The sequence below is a fragment of the Equus quagga genome, chromosome 1, assembly GCF_021613505.1.
Source record: "Equus quagga isolate Etosha38 chromosome 1, UCLA_HA_Equagga_1.0, whole genome shotgun sequence".
Classification (NCBI taxonomy): Eukaryota; Metazoa; Chordata; class Mammalia; order Perissodactyla; family Equidae; genus Equus; species Equus quagga.
In genome coordinates this window covers 99,069,490-99,087,772 of record NC_060267.1, presented here as the reverse complement: position 1 = coordinate 99,087,772, position 18,283 = coordinate 99,069,490, and the positions used below count along the sequence as shown (strand labels likewise).

The following is an 18,283-nucleotide window of genomic DNA, read 5'->3' as shown; positions in this document are numbered from 1 at the left end:
TGAATGAGCTTGAAAGGAAGAAAGGGAGAACGCTCAGAAGATGTCATGGTCAAGAAAAGAACTGGGCATTGAGCAAAACGTTTTCCAGGAGAATGTCTTCTGCTTTGTCGTGCTCAGGGTCCAGGGGCATGTCTGGCACCCGGCCTCCCTCAGTCGGCATCCTGCACCAGCAGCCGCCGCTGTCAGGGGCTCTGGGCGCACAGGCACTGCTGGGCCTTGTCTGTAAGGAAATCTGTAAGAGCGGGTCCCTCAGAGGGGACAGGACCTGTGGCTTAGCCACGTGGCATGTCAGACACAACAGACCGCAATGGACTAACTCAGAGTGACTTTTGAGGTGGAAAATGTTGTTCTGGGGTCAAGAAGTTCCTGTTTGTCTGATTGAACCGGAAAGAGCCCCAGCTGGGGAGAGGACGAGGGGGAGCGGGTACCTGCTGCGAACCCGTCCAGCAACAGCTGACCCTGAAGGTGGCTCTCCGTGGTCAGTCGGGCAGACCACAGCCCCAGGGCACAGTCCTGAGCGCACCTGTCTCAGGGCTGTGCCACCTGGCCTGTGCCATGGCCGTGCGGAGGCTCTGGGCCCAGGGCCCCTTCTCACCCAGGCAGTCGCTGCAGGTCTCATCTACTGAGTGGTGAGGTCGGGATCTGAGCTCAAATCCTCTGACCCAAGCCCACTGTCCTGCTCCCTCCACACTGCACTGACAAAGACTCCCATTTTTTTGCAAACTGTCAAGTGCTTCCCTCGCACCATTAGGAATTGCAGACCCTGGCCCACATCAGCTACCACATATGGACTCGTGGATGAACGGAAAGAAGGAGAAAAAGGGAAAAGAAAAGCTGGATCTCAGTAATGCTGGAGTCTGTGAACACAAGGGGACACTCTGCAGTCTGGGTGAAGGCATCAGACAGGTCATGCCCTTCACCAGTGTGGAAGCTTGTTGGCCCTACGAAGGGAGTCCACAAAGGGCACTCATTCACTCATTTGCTCACCATTCATTCGTTCTTCAATCCCAGTATTCAATGGGTGCCTGCTTTGTGCTGGGCCGTGAGAACAGGACAGGCCCGGTCCTGGCCTCGCCTACAGCCTGCGTCCTGCTGGGATGAGCGGCACACATAGCTGAACAGGGTGACAGTGGCAGGGTCAGTGCCGGAAGGACAGTGAGCAGGGGGTTGGGATAGGGGCCAGAGGAAGGGCGAGGCGCCTACTTCAGATGGGGGCAGGCCAGCTTGAGAGCTGACAGTGCGAGAGTGGTGGAAGAACATTCCAGACAGAGGGAAGAGCAAATGTGAAGGCCTGAGGCAGGATAGTTCTCATGTGTGCAGGCAACGGAAGACTGCGTGGGAGTGCGTGGAGGCGGGGAGGGCCTGGCAGCAGAAGAGGCCTCGACTTTCTCTCTTACGGCGATGAAGCCACAGGAGCATCTGAGCCCAAGAGTGACTTGTGCTGATTTCGGTTCTCCAGCATCCTCGTGTGGGGTCGGGGGGCGGCTGTGCCGTCACCCAGAGGACGGGCTTGGCCTGGGGGGGCAACAGAGGCAGGGCAGGCCTGGTGGCCCAGGGGACAGCGTGAGATGGAAGTGATTGCAATGGACCCTGGGGTTGGGGCTTGTGCTAACGAGGAGACCGTGACACCCTATTCTGAGATGGGTGACTGTGGGGGAGAAGCAGATGTGGGGAGCATCAGGAGTTCCATTTTGAGACACCTATTAGAAAGTCCCAGTAGAAATTTGGGGGGCTGGCCCCGTGGCCGGGTGGGCCGCTCCGCTACAGGCGGCCCAGTGTTTCGTTGGTTCGAATCCTGGGCACGGACATGGCACTGCTCATCAAACCACGCTGAGGCAGCGTCCCACATGCCACAACTAGAAGGACCCACAATGAAGAATATACAACTATGTACTGGGGGGCTTTGGGGAGAAAAGGGAAAAAAATTTTTTTTAAATCTTAAAAAAAAAAGAAAGAAATTTGGGAAAATCATTGAAAGCAGGGTCTCGAACACCCACGTGCACAGCAGCATTCGTGGCAGCATCATTCACAGTAGCCAAGAGGTGGAAGCAGCCCAAGTGCCCATCGACAGGTGAATGGACAGACAAAATGTGGTCTGTACGGACAAGGCCATGTTACTCAGCCTTGAAAAGGAAGGAAATCCTGACACCTGCTACAACACGGATGAAGCTGGAGGACATTATGCTAAATGATACAAAAAGGCAAATAGTGTATGATTTCACTCATATGAAATCTCTAAAGCAGTCAAAAATCATAGCGGTAGAAAGTAGAATGGTGGTTCCCAAGGACCAGGAGGAGGAGAAGGGAGAATTTAATGGGCGTGGAGTTTCAGTTCTACAAGATAAAGTTCTAGAGGTTTGTTGGACAACCATGTGAATCTACTTAACACTACTGAACTATACACTTAAAAATGGTTAAGATGGTAAATTTTATGTGGTTTTTTACAACAGTTTAAAAAAATAGAAATTGGAGATCCCAATAGAAATCAACTGGGAATGGCAAATAGACAGTTGGTTATACACATCTGGCATCCAGAGAGAGGTCTGGCTGGAGGCAAAAATTTCAAGTCCCCAGCACCTGGTTTTCAAAGATAACTCGGGGGAGAGGGCCACGCCCACAGGCTCAGGCCACACCTGCCTGCAGAAATCAGCCTCCAGGTCCAGCCTGGACTGAGAAGCTGCTGCTAGCGAGCAGAAAGAAGACCAGGAGGGTAGAAAGCCTCGGAAAGCACAAGAGGAAAGTGTTTCTAGAAGGTTAACACTGGTCAACTTTTGAGTGATGCTGAGAAGCCAAACCATACAAAAACAAAAGTGTCCCCTGGCTGCGGTGACTTGAAGGTCGTTGGAGCCTGTGCCAAAGACAGTCGCCAGGGTTGGTGGGGGTGAAAGTCAGACTGGGATAAGCTGAGGTCCAGATGGAAGGCAAAGAGACGGAGACAGGAAATGGAAGTCACCAGTGAGGTGGAGGCCCGGCCTCCACAGCTGCAGGGAGAAGAGGAACCCAGGCTAGGTGTGCACTGGACGTGAGAAAAGCAGCGCTAGGACATGGGGCACACTTTAATTTATTTGAACCATCATCTGATCAACAGGTGTTGGCGCCAGGAAGATGGGAGTCCTGGGGCATGGGGAGAGTCTGGAGGGCCCCCTCTGCCGCCCATGGCCTCCCTCCCTTCACTCGTCACTTCCTGAAGCCCTGACTTCTTGTCTCCTCGTTGCAGATTTACGAAGGTGCCTACCACGTTCTCCACAAAGAGCTTCCTGAAGTAACCAACTCCGTCTTCCGTGAAATCAACATGTGGGTCTCTCAAAGGACTGCGGAGACAGAGAGGGGGTCCCCGCCCTGAGTGCCCTGGCCCCGGGCCATCCACAGTCAGAGAAGCGGGCAGAGGAAGGGCAGAAGCTGGCTTCTCAGATGTGGCTTGCAAAAAAAAAGAAAAAAATCATAATTGGAGGAATCCCTAGCATAATTTACTTAAAAAAAAAAATTTCTTGTGGCGTTAGGCTGTTTGCCACCAGGTCTACCTTAAGAGGTAGATGCTGTCTGCAAACACAGGAAAGGGTCCCAGGCAGTCTTCCAGAGAGGGGGGAAGGTGCGGAGTGTCCCAAGAACACAGCGAAGCCTCTGCCCGCCTCTCCCGGCTCCCAGGAGGTTCCCAGGAGCTCCTGGTGGTCCCGGGATGCCTGACCGCAATAACTGGGGGATACTCCCCTCCTGCCCACCCTCCGGCCCCCACCCCAGCGCCCCTCTCCTCTGGGCCTCGCCCAGTGGCTCTTCTCTGGCCGTGGGATGGGGTGGCCAGCCTCAGCTCCCCCAGGCACACTCCCGTGCCCTCTGAGACCCAGAAAATTCCGTATGTCCTCAAAATGAGTAGCCACCTGACCCAAGGCAGTTCCTGTCGGCAGGAGGCTTGGCCCAGAGGAGGACTAGGCGGGAGAGCCTTCCTCCCCTCCCTCCTCCAGGGCAGCCCGAGGCCACCCCAAGTGCCGTGTGTAGTCAGGGGCTGCCTTTCCACCCCTGACTCATTCTACCTGCCACAGCGAGAGGACAATTGTACTAAAGATGAAATGTCTAATATATAATGTATATTCTGAAACAGAGACTATCTGCGTGGGTGGGTAGGTGGGTGGGACAAGGGGGCCTGAAGGCGCAGGGGCCCCTGGGAGGCAGGGCAGGCGTCAGCAGGGGCAGCAGCAGGCCTGTCCCTGGGCCCCGCCCGCTGGGCCACAGCCGTCCTGGGAGCCTGGGTGCTGGCAGCACAGCTACCTCTGGTGGCAGAAGAGAGTCCCAGTGTGGTGGCCCTGCCCAGAGCTGTGAGCCCCTGGAAGCCAAAGCCAGAGGGGCCACCCTTTCCCAGCAAGGTCCCCGCCACTGGACCTGCCTCTCTCGGTGCCACCCCTGCCCACCCTGGGCCCTCACTTAGCGGCAGCAATAAATGGGGATCACCACCCACCGTGGGAGTACTTGCACTTCAAGTGGACTCACTGTGGCCTCATGAGGCCCCTTAGTGCAGATATGGCCGTGGCAGGGGTGGAGCCCCTGGGGGCCGCCAGGAGCCCAGAACCCCATGGAAGGTGCAGTGAGGGGCCCAGGCCAAGGCGACGGCTCCTCCTGCCAGCCCCCTGGCCCGGGGCTGGGAATTGGGGCTCCCACCCCTCCTCCTCTGGCAGTGGGCACTCCTGGGGCTTGTCCTGGGTCCCCGGGAAGGGGAGCCCCTCTGCCCTCCCTCTGGGAACCCTGACCACACCATGGGGGAGCCAGAGCTGGTCACTGCCAGCGGGTGGCCTGGGCCCGGCCAAAGGTTACTCTTGCAGCACTGAGGTTTGTGTTCTCCTGCCCCTGCCCCTCGGGAGGGGCGAAGTGCCCAGGCGTCCGCCTCAGGGCGACAGGGCCCAGATCCCCACGGAGAGTGGCTCCCATCACCCCATCTTGTTTCTCTGGCTTCTCTTTGGAGGAGAGAAATGTAAAATATGCACTGAGAAAGAAGGCCAGCCCTGCCTGCTCAGCTGGGCAGCCGTGTGGGCGTTTCTGCTCCTCAGCTGGGGCTGCAGAAACCCCACCCCAATTCCTCAAAACCACCAGCCGCAGGCCCAGATCTGGAAGCTGGAGCCTGGGGCTGTGATAGCACAGGTCACACCAAGTCCCACCCTCCCGCCCCCGCGCCTCTCCCAGAAGCATGTGACAGCAATGCCATTTCCCAAATTAAATATCAGGTTCGTGGTTTGACCAGGAATCTTTCAGATGCATGAAATTGTTTATATGAATGTCTTACAGGGACACATTCCGCATTTACGCATCTGGTTAAAGAATCACCTATATTAAAGAGAAAAAAGTAGTTATTTGAAACCAGGACTGTCTCCTGGGAGAGGGGACAGGGGACATCTCCATGTCGTGCCCACCTGCTGAATCAGGACCGGGTGCAGGAGCCAGACCTGACCTGTGTCTGGAGTCCCACACACGGCCGCCCCAGGGCTTCGCGCCCTTCCTGTCCTGGGGAGGCTGTGCGAGTGTTGGCTTGAGTTCACCCTCAGTGTTGACAGCTCTGTGCTGAGATTCGGAGCTTCAAACAAGTGCCATCGCCTCAGCACAGAAGAGTTGGATTTGGAAGGGAAGCTGGGTCACACACGGTCTGCCCTGGAGAAGTGAGCAGAGGGCAAAGGCCGGGGAGGACCCGTGGAGATGCTGCTGATCCAAACCCCTGGGGGCCCACACACTATTGGGACACTAGGACCCAGCACTGATGCGGACACAGTGCCTTCCCCCATGACTCGGATCATGCCGGGCCACACAGGAAGGGGTTTCATGCCTGAAAATCTTTCTAGGAAAAGATACCACCTGCAGCTAATGGGACTCCCAACCCCACCAGGCTCCGTTCCTTTGCAGGGGTGGGCAGCCTCCCTCCTGTCCAGCGGCGACCCCAGTGTCCCCCTCAGGTTCTGGGGGACACTGGGGCTCGTGGTAAGAGCAGTAAAGGATGCTGGCGCTGCTCAGCATCCTGCGGCAAGGCCCCACGCTGCCTTTTCTTTCTCTTGCCGATTGCTAACAAACCCATTAGGATCACAATGATTTTCTGAGCAATTTACCAGTTTGTTATTGTCGCTGCAGCTCAGCCACATCTTTACATGTATACTGTGAGTGGGGACACATGTATCAGTTTAGAACCATTAAAGGAACCAATGTATGCCACAGCTAATCTTAATAAACCAGATGTTTTCTGAATGGTGCTGTCTGTCTGTCTGGCCAGAGACGACCACGTTTCCTGCAGAGAGAACAGCAGGCCCTTTTGCAAGGCAGTTTTGAGAGTCTGGGCTGAGCCAGTCATCTGACACAAACCAATGTGTGTGGATTTGATTTTCTCTCCTGGGGACTGCTACCCCAGGGAGCAGACTCCACACCCGCATCCTCTTACAGACTCAGCCACCACTGGGTACCAGTGGAGCCTGGCCACCCCAGCTCCAGATCCCATGGCTACCCACTTCCCCCATGGTCCCACATGGATGCCTGACACGTGCTGAAACAAGCTCTGAGCTGCACCCACGCGTCGCCAACGCCTTGGCCTCACCCCTCTCAGCTTAGGGGGTCGCAGCTTTCCTGCTGCTCAGGCCAAAGTTCTGGACAACCTCCTCCACCCCCCGAACAACGCACCTGACCTAGCAGCGGTCCTAAGGGCTCTGCCTCCCAAGAGCGGCCACGCAGACCATTTCCCTCTGGCCCCAGGTTGTCACATCTCCTCCTGCCGGGCTGGTGACAGCAGCCTGGGATGTCCCCTTTCTTCCCTTGTAATCCTTCTCTCAAGAGCCGCCTGTGGCTGCCCTCTCCCTCAGAGAAGTGCGTGCCCCCTGCCTTCACCCCTTCTCAGTCACCACACCCACCCTGCCCCTTTGCTGCCTTCCCTTCCTCCAGCACATTCATTGCCGTCTGACACGACCCGTGTTCTGCTTGACCACTAGGCAGCTGTCTGTCCTCCCACTGGAACTCAGCTGCAGGAGGCTGTGTCCTTGCATTAGACCCCTGTCTGGTTTCTGGGGAGAGTCCCTGGTAAATATCTGTCCTTTGAGGGAGGGAGGGAGGGGAGACAGAGAGAACCTGTTGGAGAATGAGGGAGGTGGGGGATGAACGCCTTCTCTGAGCCAGGCCCCGAGCTTGGCCCTGGGTCAACCTCATGGGCGTGTAACCCATGCAGTCACCCAGGGGCCCGCGTTAGGAGGGCCCCCATTTGGTTTAGTGCTCTGCTGTTGCTGTCTTGAAATTCTCAATCATTTTTGGACAAGGCCCCACATATCCATTCTGCACTGGGCCCCACATACATGGAGTGGAGCTGGCCTTGCCCTGGCCCTGCCCTCAGATCACGTGGGCCCTGAAGGCCAGTCCACTCCCCCCAGGTCTACGTTCTGCGTACCTGACCCAAGTCTACTCTGAGCCTAACTGAGTCAAACCTGGGCAGCGTCCTGCCTTCGCTGGCCTTTCCTGCCTCCTGCGAGCATTCACAGACCATCAGAAGCTCCCTACTGAGTGCCCACAATGTGCCAGGTGCCATGCTGACCTTGGGGCTGCCCCCTAGAAGGAAGACAGACTTGCCACGCCAGTGCCTAACAGTGGTGGGGTGGGAAGAGAGACAATGGGGGCATGCAGTGGGCCCACAGGCTCTCCAGACGCAGCCCTGCGGGAGAGTGGTCATTTGAGCAGGAGTGGAGTGCACAGGCCTGCAGCCAAGGGGGCTCCAGGTTAGACTTGGGGGTGAAGAGAGCTCAGGTTGGTTCCAGAACTTGGACTTTCAGGACGGCTGGAGGAAACCGAGGGCACCCTCAGCGCATCCGTCCAAGGATAGTGTGACAAAGGGAGCCCATATGGTAGGTGCCACACCAGGACCAGCCACAGGGGGGGAGCTGACAGCCCTGACTGGAGAGCTGTCAGGGGAGCAGAGCTGCCCTTGTGGGAGGGGCTGCCTGTCAGGCTGTGGCATCAGGTAGAGGACACAGGACACCAACCCAAAAGGGGGCTAGCAGGGAGGGACAGCCACGGCCCTTTCTCCTCCCACCTCCCTGCCACTGCCCTGCAGTCTTTAGGGCCCGGTCCAAGGTGGCTGCTCCAGCTCTTGCCACTGTGTCATCCTGGTTCCAGCCCACAGGAGGGGAAGAAAGAAAGGAAAGGGGCGGGTGTGCACCTTTCAAGGAATAAACCAAAGAGCACAGCTAGTGTTCCAGCTCACATCTAGAACCTGGCCACTGGGCCAAGCTAAATGCAAGGGAGGCTGGGAAATGCGCCAGGTGCCCGCATTAGAGGGTGGCTCAGATACCAGGCTGCACCCAGGAGCCAAGTGTGCACGCCAAAGCTTGCAAGGAGGGGCGACCCAGGCTCAGGATCTGCCTGGGAGATGCCAAGAAGCAGGTGAGAATGAGCTGGAGGTAAGCAGACCCTGCCCAACAAGGGGAGACTGAACCAGCAGCTAATGAAGAGGCAAAATCAACGAGGTTTGGTGACCAACTACGTTTGAGGGCCAAGGAATCAGAAGAGAACAGAAAGAACACATGGGCATCTCCAAAACTCCATAGATAAAGAAAAGTTACCAAGTGTGCCCAAAATTGCTCAAGTTACACCTTCCAGGGAAAGAATGGAAAGGCAATTGAAATCCACATTAGTTGAGTCCCTACTCCCGCTGGCAGCTTCCTCATAGGCACCCCATTTCATTTTCACACCAGCTTTGGGGGGGTTGGTATTGTTCCTCCCATTTAGACTGATAAGTAAACTGAGGCTCTGAGGGACTCAGTGATTTGCTCAAAGCCAGCAGGACATGCTGAGCTCCAGCCCAGGTCTCTGGGACCCAGGCACAGGACACCCGCTGCCTCCCACAGAAGGCAGGCAGATGACAAAGCACCAGGGACAGAGTGCCAATGCAAGGGACAAGTGTCACCTGAGGGCAGCGTCCTGGCTTAAGTTCCGCCTTCAGAATGTCTGCTCCAGGGACTAAGAGCAGGACTCCCAGCCCTGGTGAGAGCTCTCCAAACTCTGTGAGGCCAGTGGCCAGATGGCAGCCTCACCCCCTTGGGCAACTCAGTCTGCTGCAGTGAGACAGGGCACTGAAGGCCACACAGGAGCTCCTCAGGTAGAGGAGAGAGCAGATGTGAAGGCTTTTTATTTTTTTTTTTTTGCAGGTGGGGAGGATAGCATAGGATGGGTGAAAAAGTATTTTCCATTATAGACTTACTTCATGTAACGACTGGCTCAGTGGCCAGGACTAGCATGAGGAAAATGAGGATGCAAACTTTAAGAGGGCACCAAAAATCTAAGTAATCAAGATAAGCAATATTTTAATGTACTCTCTCTCTATATATATATTTGGTGAGGGAGATTAGCTCTGAGCTAACATCTGTGCCAATCTTCCTCTGTTTTGTCCTTGTGTCGCCACCACAGCACAACTTGACGAGTGGCGTGTAGGTCCCCACCTGGGATCTGAACCTGCAAATCCCAGGCCACCGAAGCTGAGTGCATGAACTTAACCACTATGCCACCGTGCCGGCCCTGGAAATATTTTTTCATTCAACGGTTTCTCACTTGAAGGCAGGAATGAATTAAAGTTGGTAAGTGACAGAGAGATGCTTTCTTAATTCTAAAAGTAGTACAACTACACTACAAAAACTAAACACAGTCAGATGACCCCAACTCTCACTCAGCAGCCCTCTTCTGTGCCGTCTAGGAGCATGCCGAGCCTGCGGGGTGGCGCAGGCAGCCTGAGTGACTCGGCATCCCCCTGTGCAGACAGAAGCTGAGCTGACCCTCTTCACGGCCACAGGCAGCTCCGCTGCATCCAGTTACTACAATTTCCTTCACGCCGACTACCCTCTGCGCTGCCTGTGCTGTTTCCCGTTCATCTGCAACTCTGCACTGAACACCTCTGCACACAAGGCTTCCCCACCTCAGGCTGGAAGCAGCATGGAAACAAGGGCCCCCAGGGCCTGGCAGCGGGGGGACCACTGTCCTGGGGGCCATGACTCTCCTGGCTCCCACACCTCCTAGGCCGCACTTCACCTGCGTGCTCTATCAGTGACCACTAAGAAATCCGTCCCAGAGTATTTTCCCTAAACTCCCTATGTTTTTACTTAAAATCTGTTAAACATATAAAACAAACTTTATATGGTTTCAAATAATACCTGTAAAAAGATGGGTTTGATGCACCAGCTCATTTTTTCCTAATACCTACTAAAAGAAACGCATGGTAATGAAAACTTTCTTTTAACGTTCAAACCTCACTGCAAACGTCAGCACATGCAGGCTTAGTGTGAGGTCTGAGGTGGGACCTGGGCTCTCAGGCCGCTGGACAGCCCCGCCCTTCCCGCCTGTGGGTCCCAGGGCCACCAGAGTGAACTTGAGGATGCTGTCAGCTGTCACTCCCTGCTGCCCTCCCTCGGTGGAGCCCAGCATGCCACAAAGACACCAGGCTCCCTCCAACAGGTGCTGGGCAAAGCACTTCACAGGCAGGAGCCACCTCAATACCTCAGGCGGGGAGAGAGGAACTGCCATAGCCATCCCCAATTTACAGATGGGCAAAGTGGGGCACAGAGCCAGGGTGGGGCCCTGGGCGTGCTGACCCCTTCAGTCTCATCTCAGGCTGTTTCAGGCTCCCAGGCCCTTGCACAGATCCTGCTCCCCACCCAGCAGGCTCTCCCTGTGCCCCTCCCCATGCCGACCACCCCTCCTCCCTGCATGCCACCAACTTGTTCAACAGACCACTCGTCCTGACCAACACTGAGCAGGACCACTGCTCAACAGATCACCCGTCCTGGCCAACATGCTAGCCCAATGCAGATGAAACACACAGGGGTGGGGGGTAGGTCCCCAAAGTTCTGGAAAATGACAAGAGCAAAAAGGCATGGAGGGCTGTGGAACAGCTGCAGGGAGACCCAGCCCCCCATAGGAAAGCCTGTGAAGGGCAGTGAGCCCCCCTCCCCGGTGCTGTGTGCACCTCTGATTGCAACAGTGCTGCTCCCAGGGCAGAGGGCAGCCAAGAGGGCCTCGGTGCCCAAGAGGGGTGGCGGCAGGCCTAAAGAGCATCCTGAGAAAGCCACCTCTGACCTCCCCTAATAATGTCGCAGCCCCTGCAGGAGAGGCCAGGAGGAGGCTGACCCTGGGCTGAGAGGAGATGGAGGTTCAGTTGTCAGTCCCCTCCTGGAACGAGGCCCACCACAGCCAGCAGCCAGTGGCGTGGGGAGTGGAGGGAGCCAGGGTGGGGCTGGGGTCACTGGGCCCCTTTCCAGCCCTTCCACTTCTCTGCACCCACTCCTCCCTGGGCCTGGTCCTGAGGCTGCAGGGCAAGCTGCTGCCAGGCTGCCCACGGCCCAGCCTGTCCTGGCACCTGCGAAATGCAGGACGGTGGAGTTAGACACCACGACTGTATGAACAGCCTTTGGTATACAGCGGGTGCTCAGTGAGTGCGCGCCAGAAGTATTTATGACTCAGAAGCCAGTCCTTCCCTGGTGTGAGAGGGGAGCAGCTTCTGTGGTTGTTCAGTCAGCCCTACCCCACTGACACCCCCAGGGCCACCAAGGGGGCAGGTGGGTCAGTCTGGCTTCACCCAGAGGAGCCCGTGAAGGGAGCTGTGCCCAAGGAGAGGCCCACCACCGCCATCAGAGGGGCTGAGCCCAGCTGGGAGGTTTCAGGGCCCCTACAGAGAGCAGCTGCCTACTCAGACCCACAGTCACAGGGCTCCCCAACCCCGAAGGAGCCCCTGCTGGGCACCCAACCCTGCCCTGGACGAGGGGCCCCAGGCCAGAGCCCCTGCCCGCCCCTCCCCAGCTCCTGCTCCTGTGCCGACACAGGCTCAGGCTCCACAGTAAACTCAAGCTTTATTGCCACATGCAGACCCTCCTGCTCCCTCCTGGTCGGCTCAGCTCCGGGAGGCAAGGCAAGCTGGGGCCAGGAGACAGGGTGGGGAGGGGTGCTGGGGGAGGGAGGCCCTAAGAGACCCCTGCCCCAGGTTTCCCTGAGTGGTGCCCAGCCCCAGAGCCTTGGGGGCTGGTTTGTGCCCTGGGGAAGGTGGCTCACCCCAAGGTAACCCTCCCCAGGGCCCCCAGGCACACCAGGGGAGGGGAGCCCCATGAGCCCCTCCTCATGGGTACAAGGAGCAAAGAGAACAGCTGGGCACACAGTCGACCACATGTGCCATCCACAGGGAGCCCCTGGCCTGGCGGTGGTCAGCAGTCCAGGCCGATGGACACCAGCAGGTCCTCGAGGGCCCGGAGCCGCTGCTGCGCCTCCTCGATGGCACTGTAGGTCTGCACCGTGCTGGCCACGTGGAAGCGGATGTCATCCACCAGGGGGATGGAGTCTGTCTCCTGTCGGGCCGCCACGGCTGCTGCCTCCTCCTTCACCGCCTCCGCGAAATCCTCTCGCTCCACCAGCTGTGGACGGGCCGGCTCAGGGCATGCCTGTCACCGGCCCTCAGCTCGCCCCCGCCCACCGAGGCTCCCCTCGCCCACCTTCTCAATGACCTTGGCCATGTACTCAGTGCACTGGTCCTCGAGGCGCGCCAGGCGGAACAGCTTGGCCACACGCCACACTCCCACCACGCTATCCTCGTCCAGCAGCTGGGCCAGGCTGCGGCCGCACAGCCGTTTCAGGCCTGGCAGCAGGTACATGTCAGCCACACTCAGCACATCGTAGGCCGCCTCAGGAGGCAGCTGCAGTGAAAGAAGGGGTGAGGGAGGGTGTGTCACCAAGGCCTCTCAGGGACCTGGCAGCAAGGCTGGGATCCACTGGGAGAGGGTAGAGGCTCCAGGCGGAACTCCCTGCCCCTGCAGGCGGTATGGGACCGGGAGGGGCTGGGGAAACTGGGGTTCGCATGCCTCAGGCAGGGCCTCAGCAGAGGAAAGAGCCTGAGCTCTAAGCACACAGCCCTGGGCTTTGAAATTCCAGCTGGGGGACTCTGCCCAGCCACTCCACCTCTGGGCCCAGCTCCCTCTGTGAGGCGCACACAACCACACCTGCCTTGAAAGGCTGTCAGGAAAGTAGAATTGAAGTTGCCATCCAAAACCAAGGCCGGGACCCCACAAAGGGGGAGTTCACTATTTACTGCTCCCCGCCCACAGAGGCTGTGGGATCCAGGGCACACCCACACTGTCGCCTGTGCTGGGAGAGACCACATGAGCAGCCGCGTCCAGACTCGGGACAGCCCCAGGCTGGAGGCAGAGTGGGCAGGACCTTTGGAGCACATCACAGTTCACCCACCGCACTGACTTGCAGCAGGCGCTCCACCTGCGACACACAGTCATCGGCCCGAGACCTTACGAGGAAATGACTATGGATCCCATTTTCTCGAGCAGGAAACTGAGGCATGGAGCAATTGTGTAACTAACCCAAGATCACACAGAGGGGCTAACCTAGTATAAAACCAGGTTTGGAGCCAAAGTCCACGCTCTGAGCCTTAAGAAACAGCCCTTAGGGTGGCAAAACTCCTTCCTGAGGAGTAAGGATGGGCCAAGGGGGACACTAGGTGGCAGGGGCCAGAGAGCCGGACTGGTCACAGGAGAAATGAAGAAAGGAGGCGGGAGGGATGGCGGCCTGAGGAGCCCGCAGGGGGCGAGGCCTGGGGAGGGAGCCCATGCAGAGCGGCTGGCAGGCCAGTGGAGACTGCTAGGAATGGGGGGCTACAGGAGGCAAGCGAGGAGCTGATGTCCCAGCCCCCTTGTCTCCCATGCCTTCTCTCACAGGAAGAGGGGCCCAATCAGAGACCATGGTTCCCAGCCTGCCTTTTAGGCAAGTATGGCCGTTAAGTTCTCTCCAGCGTGACCTGAGAACTGGTGTGTGCAATTTCCACCTGGCCTAATGCAAAGGAAGCTGCTTGCCCTGTCTTCCTCTTCCTCCTGAAGCATGAGTCAGCCTGTACCCCAACCTCCCTGTGCAGAGGAGAACAATGCCCAAGGAGGGTGGGTAAGCTTGGGGCTGTGACCCATATCTGGCCTCTGTTTTCGTAAATGAAGTTTTACTGGAACACAGCCACACCCATCATCTCTGTACTATCTATGGCTGCTTTTGCACAATGGCAGAGCTGAGCAGCTGTGACAGAGAACCTGTGGCATGCAATGTTTACCACCTAGCCCTTCAGAGAACAGGTTTGCCGACCCCCACCCTAGCGCATGCCAGGGTGACAAGACAGAGAGGAGAACCTGGGTGCCAGCTAGCCGCCTGCCCTGGGCACTCACCTCAGACACAAAGGAGAAGCTAACTTCTCTCTTCAAGCCCCTGCATTTTGGGGGTCTCTCTATTACAGCAGTGTGGCCTTTACGCACACACACACCGCCGACAGAGCGCACCTTTGGCCCTACCTGCTGCTGCCCATAGCGCCCCGTGTTAGGGATGCCTCGGGGCAGCTGGAGACAGAGGGAGGCAAAGGGAGGACAGGGACAGGAGAATCCAGAACCCCAGCGATCCGCAGCAATCCAGAGGGGAGGCTCAGGGCTCTTCGCTGTTGTGGGGATTCAGGGTTACTGTCCCCAACAACCCTCTGGCTGGAGAAGTTAGGGTGGCTGACACTATGTCCCTGTGTCATGTGCTCATGACATCAGTCACTCATTCCTGCTCTGGAACCTACCAAGGCCCCCTCTGCCTGAAAGAAAAATCCAGATGAGTGCCATACTCCCTCTCAGCCTCATGGAAAGCCTGTGTATGGAGCCAATCATGACCTGGCACCCCTAAACGTCCAGGAGCACCCATGCGCACCTGTGCTGACTGCCGTGCCCACACCCCCCCCAAGTGCACGCAGCCCGCCTGAGTCCCGCACCTCCGTGTGGTCACTGTATATGTAGTAGAGCACGTGGGTGAAGACATCGGGCGAGATGCCGTGCAGGGTGATGGCTGGGAGGCCACCTGAGGCCTCCAGCTGCTCGTTCTCCCGGAAGTGGTCATCCAGCAGGGCCCGGAAGTAGTCACTGCGGCCGCAGAAGAAGGCCTGGGGGAGGCTGGGCTCAGGAAGGGCAAGGTCCAGGGCTTGTGCCTGGAGGAGCCGGCCTGGGACTTATGGGAGGAGCTGGGGACCAGGGGAGGGGACGGCACCTTGTGGCAGAGAAAGCTGCAGCCATCCACCCGGAAGCAGACGTCAGGACAGCTGTTGAAGCCATCGGGGCAAGGGAAGGGCAGCTCCCCGAGGTCACCCTGGGGGATGGGAGAGGAGGGGCCATGAGGGCAGGAAGCAGAGGAACAGAGGCTGGCCCCACCAAAAGTCAGTTCTAGCTTGATCCTGGAGGATGGACTACTGCCCCATTTGCAGATTTCAATACGAGACAGACAACAAAAGCCACCAAGCTCAGGAAACAGAGGTCACGGGCTCAAGGTCACACGAAGAACTGAATATAAGTGCACAGGGCTTGCCTACCATAGTCCATCCCCAGACACCCCTCCTGCCCACCTGGCCCAGCCCCAGGCAGCCGGGCACTTACACGGAGCTCAGGGGGCAGGGCACAGTCGGCCAGCAGGGCCATGTCCTCCCGGAGCCGAGGGTCTGCCGGCAGGGGCTCGATGGTCAGCACCTTCACACATGTGCCTGGCTTGGACGCCACTGCAAATGAGAGAACGTAGCTTCAGGGAGTCAGGTGGGCCCTGCCAGTTCCCATCCAAGGCCCTCAACCCCGAAGCCTGGACGCACCGAACTCGGACACCTTCTCACACTTGGCCTCCAAGTCACTGAGCAGGTCCCCCAGCTGGCACTGCTTGGCTAGGCGCTCACAGTCACTAACGTGCTCCACGCCAATGTCCAGACGGCCTGGGAACAGCATGGGAGGTCCAGGGTCTGAGAGGGGCCCTCAGCTGTCCTCTACAGCTGAGTTTCCTAGGAGGTGGTCCTTCCCACCCAGCCACTTGGCTGCAGGGCTGGGACTCCTGGGCCTGCTTGCTGCCTTGGTTTCCCCATCAAGAGCCACCACCTGAATTCTACAGGCCCCAGGATAGAAGAGAAGGGCCTCAGTCTGTGGGTGGGGAAAGCTCTTCCTTAGCAGACACACCAGTTCACTGTCTCACAACCTGCTCTAGGAGGCAGCTGGAACCGCCCAGGGGACAAAGTACCAGGAGGTGAAAGGCCCAAGGCTACAGCAAGGTCTTCTGATGGACAGACCCACAGGCCCCTCCCTGTCCACCCCACCTGGGCCTGGGGGGTCACCTGTGTACAGGTACTGCAGCAAGGCCCCAAAGGCCACGGGGTTTATCTGTGGGCAGAGACAGCAGGGAGGGAAGATCAGAGGCAGAGGCCCAGCACAAGCCCCCTGCTGCTCCTCCACCCCCACCCCCAGGCAACGACAGACCAGAGGGTGCCTGAGGACCACGACGCTCTTGCCCTTCCACTTGGTGTCCAGCATGTTAGCAAAGTAGGCACTTCGTGCACCTAGGATGCAGCGATGTGCCCGGAAGGGCTTCCCGTGCACCACGAAGACCACGTCGCTATGGATGCCCTGCTCCAGAAGCCTGGCGACGGGCAGGTGGAGGGAGTGCTCAGCAGAGCGCCTCCCCTCAGTCTCACCACTCTGGTCCCCCATCCCATCCCGCAGGAGAGCCTCGGTCCCATGCAGACCACACCCACCACAGACCCACTGGGCACCAGGCTGTCCCAACCCTGGCACCCTGTGCTTTGTCTCACCGCTGCAGGAAGTCATCATAGTAGTCCCGCCTCCTGCAGGAGGCTGTCACTTGCTTGTAGTCTCGCAAGGCCCGGCGGATGGCGTCACTCAGAGCCCCATAGAGGCAGCGCTCGCCATCGAAGGTGTTGGCTTCGCAGCGGGCTCCTGGGGGCAGCAGGGCCACAGGGCTGGATGCTGCAGCTCAGGAGGGACCTGGTGGAAACCCTAATCTCCCTCCCCCTCCCCACACACGGGGCCCATAAGCCCTGGAGACCCCTTCCCAAATGCCCCTGTGCCTACTCTGACCCCAGTGTCCTCACTGCCGGGGACTAGGCCCATCTGTGTACACTCACACACGCACACACTCACTCACACAGACCCAACTACACAAAACAGCAGGCTCGGAGGCAGGCCCTGTTCTGTGTATTGGGAACACAGCCACAAACAAAGAGACAAGCCCCTATCCTCACTGAACTGAAACTCCAGGGAGGCACAGGAACAATAAACAGGTTAACAAATGACGTCAGACGGTAGGAAGGAGAACAAAGCAGACAGAGTGACAGTGGTCATGGCTGCCACACAGGGAGACCACAGGAAGTCACTGTGGCGGTGACAATGTTCAAAGACCTAAATGAAGTGAGGGGGTCCGCCAAGCAAAGAGCTGGGAGAGGCCAGTCTAAGCAGGAAGAACAGCGAGTGCAAAGGCCCTGAGGCAGGAGCAAGCTTGGAGTGCTGGAGTGCCAGAGAAGAGGCCAGAGTGGCTGAGCACATGGGACAGCCAAAGGAGGCAAGGCCAGAGGGGGAGGAGCAGGTCATGCGGAAGCTCACAGGCATGGCAAGGCACTCCAGCTCTACGCCCCCCGCAGTGGGAAGTCAGTGGAGGAGTTTCAGCAGATCAGACTCGCTGTGAGATCCACCTGGCTGCAATTGGAGAAGAGACTGCAGTGGGCACAGGGGCAGCTGCGGGCCCAGAGGAGAGCCTGGCACTGCGTCCAGAGAGACGCTGTAGCTAGGCTGGGGGGCAACAGTGGAGATGGGGCAGTGGGCAGAGCCTAGAACCAGTTCTGAAAGCAGAGCTAACGGCACCTGCTGATCGGGTGCAGGGCGAGGGAAGGAGAGGGCTCAAGGGTATCTGCAAATGTGGACACGCCTTTGCCTGCACACATGTGTACACACCCCGCCCCTCCTCTCACCATTGGCCAGAAGGTAGAGCACCAGCTCCTCGTGCCCACAAAGGCAGGCGTAGTACCTGAGGGAGGGAGAAAAGGAGTACTGGGAGGCAGTGGTCAGGACTGAATGGTCCAGCCCAGCCCCCCTGACCACCCACCCACCTGGCACTCACAAGGGGGTGCTGTCCCACTTGTCCCGTACATTCACCTCCACGTCTCGCTGCTCCAGCAGGTACCTGAGCAGGGAGGAGGTCAGAGCCTGGGTCAGGAGAGGGTCATGGTCTAGGACGGCAGGCTCGTGGAAGGGGAAGGAGAAAAGACATCCCTTTTGGCTGAAGAAGGTGCGGGCAGGTGACAGGCAGCCCAGAGCAGGAAAGGCATCCACGCAGAGGCACAGCACAGACAGGGTGTGTGTGGGGGGGGCACCTAAGGCAGGCGTGAGCGTCAGAGGTCAGGCCCAGAGCTGAGCTGAGGAGGCTGACACTCTGGCCTGACAGCACTGGGGCGGGGCGGGGGGGG

General features: G+C 58.2%; 2 protein-coding genes across 9 annotated transcripts in view; one reads left to right on the top strand and one right to left on the bottom strand.

Annotated features, from left to right (window-relative positions):
- The window catches only part of MGLL (monoglyceride lipase), a 121,611-nt gene extending 115,395 nt beyond the window's left edge, over positions 1-6,216 (top strand). For all 4 annotated transcript variants that reach the window (XM_046645658.1, XM_046645648.1, XM_046645639.1 and 1 more), the window contains one exon: positions 3,218-6,216. In XM_046645658.1, coding sequence (XP_046501614.1) covers positions 3,218-3,343 — 126 coding nt within the window. In that variant the 3' untranslated portion in view covers positions 3,344-6,216. The remainder of the gene's footprint in view (positions 1-3,217) is intronic.
- Positions 6,217-11,820: 5,604 nt separating this feature from the next.
- The window catches only part of ABTB1 (ankyrin repeat and BTB domain containing 1), a 7,717-nt gene continuing 1,254 nt past the window's right edge, over positions 11,821-18,283 (bottom strand). The window contains exons 2-12 of one of the 5 annotated variants that reach the window (XM_046645585.1): positions 17,938-18,000; positions 17,789-17,844; positions 16,616-16,760; positions 16,284-16,443; positions 16,142-16,187; positions 15,632-15,748; positions 15,426-15,544; positions 15,043-15,141; positions 14,771-14,938; positions 12,471-12,671; positions 11,821-12,392 (exon numbers count right to left, since the gene is read on the bottom strand). In XM_046645585.1, coding sequence (XP_046501541.1) covers positions 12,186-12,392; positions 12,471-12,671; positions 14,771-14,938; positions 15,043-15,141; positions 15,426-15,544; positions 15,632-15,748; positions 16,142-16,187; positions 16,284-16,443; positions 16,616-16,760; positions 17,789-17,844; positions 17,938-18,000 — 1,381 coding nt within the window. In that variant the 3' untranslated portion in view covers positions 11,821-12,185. Of the gene's footprint in view, positions 12,393-12,470; positions 12,672-14,770; positions 14,939-15,042; positions 15,142-15,425; positions 15,545-15,631; positions 15,749-16,141; positions 16,188-16,283; positions 16,444-16,615; positions 16,761-17,788; positions 17,868-17,937; positions 18,001-18,283 lie in introns of all 5 variants that reach the window. The other 4 variants (XM_046645594.1, XM_046645606.1, XM_046645602.1 and 1 more) reach the window with 4 other exon arrangements.